Genomic DNA, 12,935 nt, shown 5'->3' on the forward strand with positions numbered 1-12,935 from the left:
GAGGGGGAACAATACTGTGAGTAAGATTAAAATACTTCTGAGGGCTTGGAAATAAGACAGGCCTTTAAAACACCGAGTCAGACCAAAAAAACCATGTCTGTTCCACTTGCGCTCTGATGCTTGAACAAGAAACATGGTCAGAGTCTGGAAGCAGAAGGGAACATTCCAGTAAAACTTGTACCAATGAGATCTGTGTGGACAGCAAGTGAAAGGGCAGTAGTGGAGACAGGCTGGGCAGAAGCCCCACACGGAAATGGGCTCCACAAGGGCTTTGCAGAGTCCCTGTGTGGGTTCGGCCACAGCAGGAGGAAGCCTGTTCAGGATTTCAGGTGAAGGGAAACACGATTAAACAGGGCCCCGCTGGACTTGTAACAGAATCTGAGTCTTGCCCAGGCCTGCTTCGTCCTTGCTGTGTGACCCTTGACTGGTTACAACTTCTCTGAGCTTCAGCTCCTAATCTGGAAATGTGGACTTGCCATCCACCCATGTGCTCTGAAAGACTCACTCAAGTCTGAATGAGGCTTGTGAGCCACAAACACTGACTTAGTAGATGCTGTAGGAATCCATCTGTAAGTCTCAATGGGCCAGAGAGAAGATTGCTATCCTATCAATAGTTGTTGATTCTGAAGGCTGCAGAGAGAAGGAAATACAAACCAGCCACTCCACACAAGTGCCATGTCCCAGGGACCTTTGATGGTGCCAAGTACACAGGTGACATTTTGAGGAGACAGACCTGGCTGGCTCTGTTAGGCAAAAGGCTGCGATGTGTTCCCCAGATGCCAGTTTGGGCAAATACTTGGCCTTCTGTTCCTCAGTGCCAACCAAGATGATCCCCTAAAAGAAACACACAGACCAACTGAAGTTGAGAGTGAGGTGTCTTTAAGGGCAGCCCCTCTGTTGACAATATTTACTTCACTCAAGAGAAAACAGTATGAGTTCAGAGGCAGTAGCCTCAGATGCTGCTTAGAAGGCCAACCTGCTGAGGAAAGGCCCACTACTTATGCACAAGGTCCAGCCACAGTGGTAGCTCTGGAGCCAACACCTAGGATTCTCATCCCTGCTTACCTCAGGGCAATCCTGGGAGACCATGGGTCAGGTATGATTTACAAGCTGAGGACTTCTCCTTTATGGACAGGAAGGTTTGGATGATGGAATGTGAATACAGGGGGTGCTAGAACTTCACCCAGTATGGGAATGTACAGTTTCAAAGCTGTGCTCCCCAACTCCAACCCTGTTGCTAAATCACTGCGGTCTGGACACCTAATCTTGGGCTGCAAAGCTGAATGCCGAGTCCATTTAACTGTCTTTCACCTGTGTACAGCAGAACTGCCCCGGATAATGGGAAACCTTGAGGACTGTGTGCCCTTGAAGCTGTCCCTCCCAACACCATGTTTTATTTCAGGGAGCAGGCAGGGAGTGTGTGCAGACAGGACAGGAAAGGGTGCATTTCCAAAGACAGCACGAGCCTGTCTCATGTGCAAGTGCAGCTGGGCTTCTCTGCTAGACCCTGAGTGATCAAACCCATTTATGTCACAGGAGCAGTCCCCTGTCTCCTACTTCCCCCAGAAAGCCAAACATAGGACCTCAGACAACTGACCTTGAGGCCAATAGCCTGGTGTGCCGCCAGGGTCACGGTGATGGAGCCGTCCATGCTGATGATCTCCCCAAGCCGGGCATACATGGTGTTGGAGAGGCCTAGGCCACCTAAGGAAGACAGACCAGTCTAGCTGACTCTCCAGCTGGGGAAAGGGATTTATTTTATTTTTCTAATTTTAAAGTAACAGCAGAAACTTTAAAAGAAAATTAAAAAACAAAAAGTAGCATAAGGAAACTATCCTCTATAATCTTATCCAGAGTATCTCTGTATACATCTTTAGATTTCTGAGGCAAGAAAACATATATGAAGCTGAGTTGTTAATATAGACATCTACACAAACAGTAAGCCACTGAGTATGTCGCAAACCCCTTCTACCAAAAGACATTTACAATCCAGGTGGCACCAGATCAAGGCTCTTCTGCTGCGGCACTGCAACACTTGAGATAGCGTTCATCTTGTGCAGTGCAAACCATCCCTGCATTACACCTGAGATAGCGTTCATCTTCTGCAGTGCAAACCATCCCTGCATTACACCTGAGATAGCGTTCATCTTCTGCAGTGCAAACCATCCCTGCATTGCAATTGAGATAGCGTTTATCTTCTGCAGTGCAAACCATCCCTGCATTACACCTGAGATAGCGTTCATCTTCTGCAGTGCAAACCATCCCTGCATTGCACTTGAGATAGCGTTTATCTTCTGCAGTGCAAACCATCCCTGCATTACACTTGAGATAGCGTTTATCTTCTGCAGTGCAAACCATCCCTGCATTACACCTGAGATAGCGTTTATCTTCTGCAGTGCAAACCATCCCTGCATTACACTTGAGATAGCGTTTATCTTCTGCAGTGCAAACCATCCCTGCATTGCACTTGAGATAGCGTTTATCTTCTGCAGTGCAAACCATCCCTGCATTACACTTGAGATAGCGTTCATCTTCTGCAGTGCAAACCATCCCTGCATTACACCTGAGATAGCGTTTATCTTCTGCAGTGCAAACCATCCCTGCATTACACTTGAGATAGCGTTCATCTTCTGCAGTGCAAACCATCCCTGCATTACACTTGAGATAGCGTTTATCTTCTGCAGTGCAAACCATCCCTGCATTGCACTTGAGATAGCGTTTATCTTCTGCAGTGCAAACCATCCCTGCATTACACTTGAGATAGCGTTCATCTTCTGCAGTGCAAACCATCCCTGCATTGCACTTGAGATAGCGTTCATCTTCTGCAGTGCAAACCATCCCTGCATTACACTTGAGATAGAGTTCATCTTCTGCAGTGCAAACCATCCCTGCATTGCACTACAATGAGCAACACTTGAGATAGTGTTCATTTTCTGCTGTGCAAACCATCCCTGCATTGCCCTATGTTGAGCAACTTTCTGTTTTCCACCCACAGGATGTCATATCAAATCTCTCTATGCCCACAGCGTCCAAACCGATAATGTGCCTTGACATTGCCAATACTTCCTGAAGTATAAAACTGGTCTTCTCTGGGAATTGCCGCTCTAGCACTAAAAGACAAAGGGTCTAAAAACATCAATGAACTTATAGACTTTACATTTACTCTTCACATTCCAGAGGTGTCCACATCCACTTTACAGAAGTAAGACCCACAGTTCTCAGGACAGTAACTAGCCAAGCCATCTAGCGAGGATAAGAGTGCACAGCCCCCTTGAGGAGGCGGCATGCCTCCACACCCAGGTGGGCTACCTCCGCAGCTGTGGAAATATCTTGATGATGTCAGGCCTCCATGCATTCCCACTTCCTGATCCTCCAGCCACAACCACCCGCCCTTCCCCATCTTTTTTTGATCAAACACTTGCTTCTCCTTCTTTAACGAAGCGAGGCTGCAGTCCCTCTCACCTTCTTTCTACTCTATTTGGTGTGGCTGCACACGATGGTGGCATCTGTCCCTTGGGAACACAGCCCTGATGCCCACTGGGTGAGTTGCCTCTCTAACGGTTTCGTGTAGAGGCCAAGCGAGCTATTTCTGTGAAGAAGCAGGGTGCTGATGCCACAGATGTAGGGCTGGCTGCCCTGGGCACTGGGCATACTTTAGGAAGTCTGCAGACAGTAAAGCTTCCACATACTTGGTAATGTGCTTGAGAAATGTTAAGGTTTCAAGGAAGGCACATTAGTTAACAGTTTTAAACCCATCACTCAGCCAGGTTAACAAGGTTAAGATGCCAAGGCAGGCAATTAGGCACCACCCTTATTTCCTTGGACTTTCACTGTGTCCCAGCTCGGACCAGCTCCAGATTCGGCACTACTATGGACCTATTCTGTATACTTGAGGGCCCACCCTCTGCTGTAGAAGGGGGTTTACACATTAGTATCTGGGGACACAATAGGTAAGGAACTAGAAGACCTGATGGCATCATTAGTTGTGATCTGGGAAATATGCCAAATAGCACATCTCCAAATAAGCAGCCCAGAGCCGGGAAAGCAGTCCAACTCAGAAGGGTTCCTGGCGTACTATTCCACACCTCAAGGACCTTTCAGGTGCCGGTAATACCTGGAGGTTGCAGGCAGGTGAAAGCTGTAAAACCACAGCTTTACACACCGTTCAGCACTCAAGTCCATGGAAGACTGCATTTAGAAAAAGGCCACCGTGAGAAGCTCTTGCTGAAAGGCCTTTGTCCTAACTTACCATATTCTTCTGGGACCTGTATCCCAAAAAGTCCCAGGCTCTTCAATTTTTCTAAGGTGTCAACTGGAATTTTTCCCTCCTGGTCAATTTTTCGAGAGTCCACTGAGAAAAACAAATATCTTAATTAAGCAAGAAAAAAAATAAGCTATGTTCATACAAACAGAAGTATACAGAGTGGTTCTGTATAGTATACCAATATCAGGGGCAGAAAACGTCTGCAATCTGAAGTGGCTGGAGTCATGCCATCAAGCTCATAAGAACTGTGTTAAGTCACTGGTGCTGAGTGAGTCTTTCTCCTGACCTGGGTGTGAGTGACCAGGGTCATGTAAAACAGCAGTGTAGCATGACACAGATTCCTGGAGGGTTTTATTATGGCTCAACTCATCTGTCAACTTAGCAGAGTTTGGAGGTACTTAGAAATCAAACCTCTGGGTGTGTCTCTGAGGAAGTTTCCAGAATGTTTAACTGAGGAGGGAAGACCCTCCCCTGTGGGCAGCGCTATTCCATAGGCTACAGTTCTGGGTTATATTAAAAGGGGAGACAAGAAGGCAAGCTGAGTACCAGCTCAGAACCATCTGTTCTCCTGGTCCTGACTGGGTGTGAGATGGAGCAGTCACAAAGATCTGCTTCTGTCACCAGACTTTCAGCTCCATGAACTACAGTCTCAGAACATGAGCCAAAATAACCCCTTCTTCCCTAAGTGGCTTCTTCCAGGCAGTTTCGTTACAGTGATGAGAGAAGTAAGTAACGAAATGTTTCAAGAGGTTGTGGAAGCTAGGTAACGTGAGGTCATAAAAGGAGGCACGAGAATCCTCACAATCTAACTGTATCTGTACCTTCATGGCTGCACACACACAACAGCGCATACGATAACACATATACATGCACCAGTGCATGTTGGTCAGCTGGCTTGTACTGATATCAGTATCCTGTCTGTGTGTTACATGAGTTATCCAGGACGTTACCCTGGAAGAAACCAGAAGAGCAAAAAGTCTCCAAGAAAGTGCTGGGCCACAGATCATGATGATTCATAAAACACCCAGTACAAAGATCTAGACTTAACCTTACAAATATGCCATCTTAGACAGCCTTTACCACAGTATGTGATTAGCAAGTCTGACCCGCCTGGCCTCAGCTACATTCATCTTTTCTAGTTCTCACTTTTAGCATGTCATACACAAGTGTTAGCCTGCAGCAGGGTAGAAACATTTCAAAGAAGTTCCTTACCACAGAAACTGGGTGATTCCTGAATGTTCTATTATAAATGGAAACTTTTTTTTTTTGGTTTTTTGAGACAGGGTTTCTCTGTAGTTTTTGGTTCCTGTCCTGGAAACTAGCTCTTGTAGACCAGGCTGGCCTTGAACTCACAGAGACCCACCTGCCTCTGCCTCTGCTGGGATTAAAGGCATGTGCCACCACTGCCCAGTGAGTAGGAACTATTTTTAACTTAATAACAACAACACCTGGGCTGGAGAAATGGCTCAGCGGTTAAGAGCACTGACTACTCTTCCCGAGGACCCAGATTCAATTCCCAGCACCCACATGGCAGCTCACAACTGTCTGAAAATCCAGTTCCAGGGAATCTGATACCTTCACACCAATGCACATAAAATAAAGTTAAATAAACCATAAAAAGATTAAAAAAAAATAACAACAACACCAAGGTGCTTCTAATGTAAGCAATCCAATTAGCCACATACTGGAAATGGCAATGATAAAGAAAACCATACAAACCTTCTTCAGCAAAGAATCTTTCCAGTGGTCCCACAAACTGATTGATTTCATTAAGCTCATCCTGACTAACTTCAGGAAAGGGGAAGACACTTTTCTGAAAAGGGAAAAACAAGTATGACAGTCACAGAGGATTCCCAGCCCTCTCACTGCAGTCACACTGGATTCCCAGCCCTCTCACGGCAGTCACACTGGATTCCCAGCCCTCTCACTGCAGTCACACTGGATTCCCAGCCCTCTCACTGCAGTCACACTGGATTCCCAGCCCCTCTCACGGCAGTCACACTGGATTCCCAGCCCTCTCACTGCAGTCACACTGGATTCCCAGCCCTCTCACTGCAGTCACACTGGATGTCCAGGCCCTCTCACTGCAGTCACACTGGATTCCCAGCCCCTCTCACGGCAGTCACACTGGATTCCCAGCCCTCTCACTGCAGTCACACTGGATTCCCAGCCCTCTCACTGCAGTCACACTGGATTCCCAGCCCTCTCACTGCAGTCACACTGGATGTCCAGGCCCTCTCACTACAGTCACACTGGATTCCCAGCCCCTCTCACTGCAGTCACACTGGATGTCCAGCCCTCTCACTGCAGTCACACTGGATTCCCAGCCCTCTCACTGCAGTCACACTGGATTCCCAGCCCCTCTCACGGCAGTCACACTGGATTCCCAGCCCTCTCACTGCAGTCACACTGGATTCCCAGCCCTCTCACTGCAGTCACACTGGATGTCCAGGCCCTCTCACTGCAGTCACACTGGATTCCCAGCCCCTCTCACGGCAGTCACACTGGATTCCCAGCCCTCTCACTGCAGTCACACTGGATTCCCAGCCCTCTCACTGCAGTCACACTGGATTCCCAGCCCTCTCACTGCAGTCACACTGGATGTCCAGGCCCTCTCACTACAGTCACACTGGATTCCCAGCCCCTCTCACTGCAGTCACACTGGATGTCCAGCCCTCTCACTGCAGTCACACTGGATTCCCAGCCCTCTCACTGCAGTCACACTGGATTCCCAGCCCTCTCACTGCAGTCACACTGGATTCCCAGCCCCTCTCACTGCAGTCACACTGGATTCCCAGCCCTCTCACTGCAGTCACACTGGATGTCCAGCCCTCTCACTGCAGTCACACTGGATTCCCAGCCCTCTCACTGCAGTCACACTGGATGTCCAGCCCTCTCACTGCAGTCACACTGGATTCCCAGCCCTCTCACTGCAGTCACACTGGATGTCCAGCCCTCTCACTGCAGTCACACTGGATTCCCAACCCCTCTCACTACAGTCACACTGGATGTCCAGCCCTCTCACTGCAGTCACACTGGATTCCCAGCCCTCTCACTGCAGTCACACTGGATGTCCAGCCCCTCTCACTGCAGTCACACTGGATGTCCAGCCCCTCTCACTGCAGTCACACTGGATTCCCAGCCCTCTCACTGCAGTCACACTGGATTCCCAGCCCCTCTCACTACAGTCACACTGGATTCCCAGCCCTCTCACTGCAGTCACACTGGATGTCCAGCCCCTCTCACTGCAGTCACACTGGATTCCCAGCCCCTCTCACTGCAGTCACACTGGATGTCCAGCCCTCTCACTGCAGTCACAGAGGATTCCCAGCCCCTCTCACTGCAGTCACACTGGATTCCCAGCCCTCTCACTACAGTCACACTGGATGTCCAGCCCCTCTCACGGCAGCCACACTGGATTCCCAGCCCTCTCACTGCAGTCACACTGGATGTCCAGCCCTCTCACTGCAGTCACACTGGATTCCCAGCCCCTCTCACTGCAGTCACACTGGATGTCCAGCCCTCTCACTGCAGTCACACTGGATGTCCAGCCCCTATCACTGCAGTCACACTGGATGTCCAGCCCCTATCACTGCTGTGACTAGCAGAAGGGAGGGAAATGTGCTGTCTTCCACACCGGGTCCCAGGAGAGAAGCAGAAAAAACTCATATGACACTTCAGGCATGGGGTTTATGTCTAAGACTATTTGCATCAATTTTTCCTCCGCATGCAGGTGGGTTGAATCCTCATTTTCAAGTTTCCTCATCAATAACAAGGGTGGAGAGTGTCCCCATAAACAAGGAGCCTGGGACTTCCATTTAGACCCCCTGCTGTTTACTAATTTTTGAGGTCAGTTTCCAGTAGCACTTCCATTTTCTCACCAACAATGTGCAGGTCACATTTCCTCAAGATCCTTTGAGAATCTTGTACAAAACAATAGATGAGCAGATTCTTCAATAAAACGGACATTAGTCTTCGTGTGAGCTCGAAAGCTCCCCAGTAAGAGCATATTCCAATCACCATATATGGCCCCCTTGAGCAGCTCTTTCCTATGTTTTGGATATTGCTTCCCTGTGTTGAACACGTGAGGTAGCAGGGTCACAGGACAAAAACGCAACCTGAGCTTAGCCACTCTTTACATGTGGCTAAGATTTGAGCAACTTTCATGTCCTCTATTAGTGCAGTTTCTCCTACATTACACACAATCCTGTTCATCAGAGAAAGTAGCTGTAAGGGTCAGAAAGGACATACTTGCGCCATGAAGTAACCATGTCTGTGTGAGACTCCAGCTCTTCTCATGACCACTCTCTTTATCTTAGTTATGGTTCATATTGCTCTGAAGAGACACCATGACCAAGGCAATTCTTACAAGGAAAACAATTAATTGAGTTGGAGACTTACAGTTCTGAGGTTCAGTCCACTATCATCACGGCGGGGAGCATGGCAGTGTGTGGGCCGTCATGGTGCTGGCTACACCATGATCAGAAGGCAACAGGAAGTGGACTGTCACACTGGGTGGTATCTTGAGCATATATGAGACCTCAAGCCCTCCTTCACAGTGACACATTTCCTCCAACAAGGCCACACCTCCTAATAGTGCCACAACCTCCGGGGGCCATCTTCTTTCAAAGAATCACACTTTTCTCCTGAAGAATGACATGACTTCTACTAGCCAGGGTCCCCTGCTGGCCTTTGAAATCACCCCACATGGCTTGAGGGCCTGTGACCATTTGAGGTCCAATCATCCCTACAGTTGCTTGATATGGGATGTTGATTTGGACCCAGAGCTGCTGAACAGGGACAGGTCACAAGTTTCCAGGTTCAGGAGTCTCCCATCTCTTTGGCTCCCCTCATCACAGGGGAGCCCTCACTCTTCCCTGCCTGCTACCCTATTACTCAAGTGCTTGATTCTCCACATGAGCAATGCTCCAGAATCTATTTGTGCTTCTCTGGCCAAGGACAAAAGGCTAGTTGGTCTCTATTCTATTAAAGGAATATGCTGCTACCCACCAGCATTCCACTGTCAAGGTCGACTCAAAGGGAAACATGGCTCCTCTCATCTGTCTGCAGCTCTCGGAACATGGCTGCCAACTCCTAGGAGTGCAGAAGCTCAAACCATCACCTTCACAACCCAACTGGTCACTTAGTCTTGGTCAAATGGCTGTGTGAGAGGAGGGTGATTCTGATTTCCAGTAGACTAGGCAAGAACAGAATATCTGGCAGGTAGCTGGTCTCCAGACATAATTAAAGTGCTAAAAACTTCAGGGGTCAAGGCACAGTGATGCACACCTTTAATCCCAACACTCAGAAGGTAGAGCAGGCAAACTCCTATGAGTTCAAGACCACTCTGGTCTACATAGTGCATCTCAGGCCAGCCAGGGCTACACGACAAGACCCTGTCTCAACAACAAAACAACCAAACAAAACAACCTCCTCAAACAAAACAAAACAAAACAAAAAACCAACAAAACCCTAACAAACAACATAAAATAAAACTTCAGGGGGAGATGATGGGAGTCAGGAGGAAAGCATCCACTAGTAACCAGAGACAAAACTGAAAGAGGGACAGCATGGGAGGGGAGCTTAATTTCAATCCATATCTTTCAAGTCATCTTTCAAGTCCGTAAAGCAACAGAACCTGTTATTCAAGTGTTTCTACTGTAGAAGTCAATTACAAAAGCCAAGCAGCTGTAACTAATGCTAATGTCACATAAACCTCACCCATTCAACCTCCGGCTTGATCCTGTGGCAGTCATTGGCACAGGTAACTGGGACACTTTCCCTTTCCCCACCCCCGAGGCTCTAAAGTATCACAGACACTGTCAAATCAAGGCCCAGACGTGCTTTGAGAACTGTGTTTGACAGATCCAGGAAGGAGCAGTGAAGTCGGGTTCGGAATAAAACTTGAAGTTAGACAAAGAAAGATTTACTTATAGGATTCAATGAGGACTATGACAATAAGAAGAATCAGGGTGTCACTGGAGAATGTGTCAAATCAGAGCCTCCATTATTACAGTAAATAGGCTTCTGGAAAAAGCAAGACTGGGGGGGGACCACACAGGGGAGAATTTTTATACATGCTTATCAAAGATGCTTATTACACATCTAAGAGGAGAGTTTGGGTTAAGGGAAGAACTCTTGAGTGGAAAACTAAATTTGAACCATAATAATAGAGGTGGATTTAAAGCTAGGACACTGAATTAGTTCATCAAGGGACTGGCTGTAAATGAAAAGAAAGAACATGGACTTGAACTTTAGAAAACTTCCTGTTTGCTAGGTGTGGCATACGACTGCAATCTAGCACTCAGGAAGGAAGGCAGAGGTAGAAGGATCTTGAGTTCCAGCAAAACCTTGTCAAAACAAGCAATCAACACAACCACTACCTCTACATTAAAAAAAAAGAAAGAGAACAAAACAAACAACAACAACAAAAAAACCCGACTTCATCTGGGCCACCAGAGACACTGGCCAACGTCTACAGGGTGAGAAGCCAAAGAACTAACAAAAGGAGATAAAGGAGAAAATGGTTTCTCAGAACAAGCATTGAGCACTTCCCTGCATCAGATACCAATGGTGGGTGGGGTGGAAATAGGAACGACAAGCAATTACTTAGATCCGGCGATGTTGAGATGGCTATTGGCTGTTGGGACAAAGCTTGAAGGCACAGGTTCAAGAAGCAGCATTATCCTTGAATAAGTGAGAAAGCTGAGCTCTAAGGGCCAGGCCAGCTTTTGCTAGGGGTAGACAATTCACTATAGTAGTAGGGTGTCGATGACACCAGGGAGGACAGCTACCCGTTGGGATTCTCATCAACTACATAAATGTAAAACTGGAAGCAAAGCCGATGTGATGGGGGAGGGGATTTAAAGATTAAAAGAGGGTAGGCAATGACCCTTTTTTCCCCATGCCTTTGAAAGGCACGAGAATTCAAGACACATCACCCTCCGTCACAAGTTGTGGGAAAAATGGTTCCCTCACTTCAACGTTAGCTTTGAACTTTGTAGCAGGGCAGCCACCCCAGTCCGTGTCTTAGATTCTGCTGTAATACAGTCAGTCAGTCAATGTGAGAAGACTGTTCTAAAGGGAACATAGTTAAAAGAAGCGAACTCAAATTCGTTGACAGTCCTTCTCACTCTCAAGGTGAAGGCCTGAAGGTTGCTACAAGCTGGGCTGTGGAGCTCTGCAAAGGGAACGGAACCTGGGGGAAAGTTTCGGAGCTGAAGGGAAGCCAGAGAAGCGGCACTGACTGTGTTGTTTAGAAATCACATTTCCAGACAGAAAAAGGAGATGTCTTCGTAATCACCTCTTCCAGGAGTCCAGACATTTCCTTGACAAGGAATAGCTAGGAAGGCGGGTGTGATGGCACACAACTGCACACCAATACTCTGGAGATTGAGGCAGGAGAATCACGAATTCAAGGCATGACTGGTGTACGGAATGAGTCCAGAGTCAGCCTGGGCTAATACTTACTGAGATCCTGCCTCAAAACAAAAACCTCGGCGACCCGATCAAAGGCCCATATCCCCGAGCTCAGCCTCTCAGGTGTTTGTCTTTTAAACACTCCGGCCGGGTACCAACGAAAAGCGGAAGCAGAGGACGAGGGCAGCCAGGACTTGCCGTACCTGCTCGATGTTGCCCAGGAAGAGCTCCTTGGCGAAGGAGCAGCTCCGCAGACTGGTGTGCAGAGGGCGGTTCGTCGCCGTGAAGACCCTGGGCACCCGGGAAGCTCGCGCTGCAGTCGCCGCCGCGGCCACAGCCGCTGCCCGACGAGAGAAGAGCCGGCAGCCAGACATGCTTCTCTTCACACCAACCTTCAGATCACCGGAAGTCTCGCCGCCGCGCCTCCTGATGACGCAATTACCCCGGCCGAAAAGCCCTCCGCAACCGGAAGCTAGTCCGCGCTGTCTGAGGACGCACGCACTGCACCATCTGAAGATGATCCCAGAGGAGGCTCTGAGGAGGAAACCTTTACTAAAGCTGTTGGACAGTTTGGTCCGGAATGCGTTTATGAGCTGTCTTCTGCGTCAAACACTGCTGTATGTAATTTCTAAGTATGTAATTTAAAAATTGTAATTTCTTTTAATCATCCAAACAGGCTAGGCATTTTCTTCTTGTTATTTTCCCAAGAAGAAAACGAAAATACTCAGAAGTCAAGTTGCTAAATAAAGTACCATCTGGGCTCCCAAAACACGGGAGCCTGTGTGCTCATTCTCATCACGGCCCTTAAGCAGAAGAATTGATTTAGGCAAATAGACTTAGAAACATAGCCTTTCTTTGTTCTTGTCTCGCTTAATATAGGACTTAGGATATTACCAAATGAGTATAATAAAACGACAAGCGCCCCCATTTTATTAGCCCACCCCTACCAAATCCTTTTAACTGTGTTAGTGGAGGGATCCCGTTTTGTAGGAGAGATTACATGAAGCACTAAAGGCATACAGTTTCCTAAGTCCACCACGCCCTGGGTTATGCACCAGTGAACCTGGCCCCTACTGGCCACCCGGGAGTCCGCCATCTGTTAAACTCGGACATTTAATGTGTCTTAATCTGGTTTGATTGGAGTTCTTTGCGCCAGTGGAGAGGTTTTTCTTAACAATAGGATTCAGTTGAAAGGCATTTCCCAATTAGTGACTGACGGGGAAGGCCCAGCCCATAGTGGGTGATGCTATCC

At 48.0% G+C, this 12,935-nt stretch overlaps 1 protein-coding gene across 1 annotated transcript in view; it reads right to left on the reverse strand.

Moving 5' to 3' along the window:
* The window catches only part of Acad9 (acyl-CoA dehydrogenase family member 9), a 29,036-nt gene extending 16,916 nt beyond the window's left edge, over positions 1 to 12,120 (reverse strand). The window contains exons 1-5 of the mRNA XM_075950447.1: positions 11,887 to 12,120; positions 5,984 to 6,077; positions 4,250 to 4,351; positions 1,598 to 1,704; positions 734 to 834 (exon numbers count right to left, since the gene is read on the reverse strand). Of these exons, the coding sequence (XP_075806562.1) occupies positions 734 to 834; positions 1,598 to 1,704; positions 4,250 to 4,351; positions 5,984 to 6,077; positions 11,887 to 12,057 (575 nt within the window). The 5' untranslated portion in view covers positions 12,058 to 12,120. The remainder of the gene's footprint in view (positions 1 to 733; positions 835 to 1,597; positions 1,705 to 4,249; positions 4,352 to 5,983; positions 6,078 to 11,886) is intronic.
* Between the last annotated feature and the right edge of the window lie 815 nt (positions 12,121 to 12,935).

Source organism: Microtus pennsylvanicus, chromosome 16 (genome assembly GCF_037038515.1).
Source record: "Microtus pennsylvanicus isolate mMicPen1 chromosome 16, mMicPen1.hap1, whole genome shotgun sequence".
Taxonomy (NCBI): Eukaryota; Metazoa; Chordata; class Mammalia; order Rodentia; family Cricetidae; genus Microtus; species Microtus pennsylvanicus.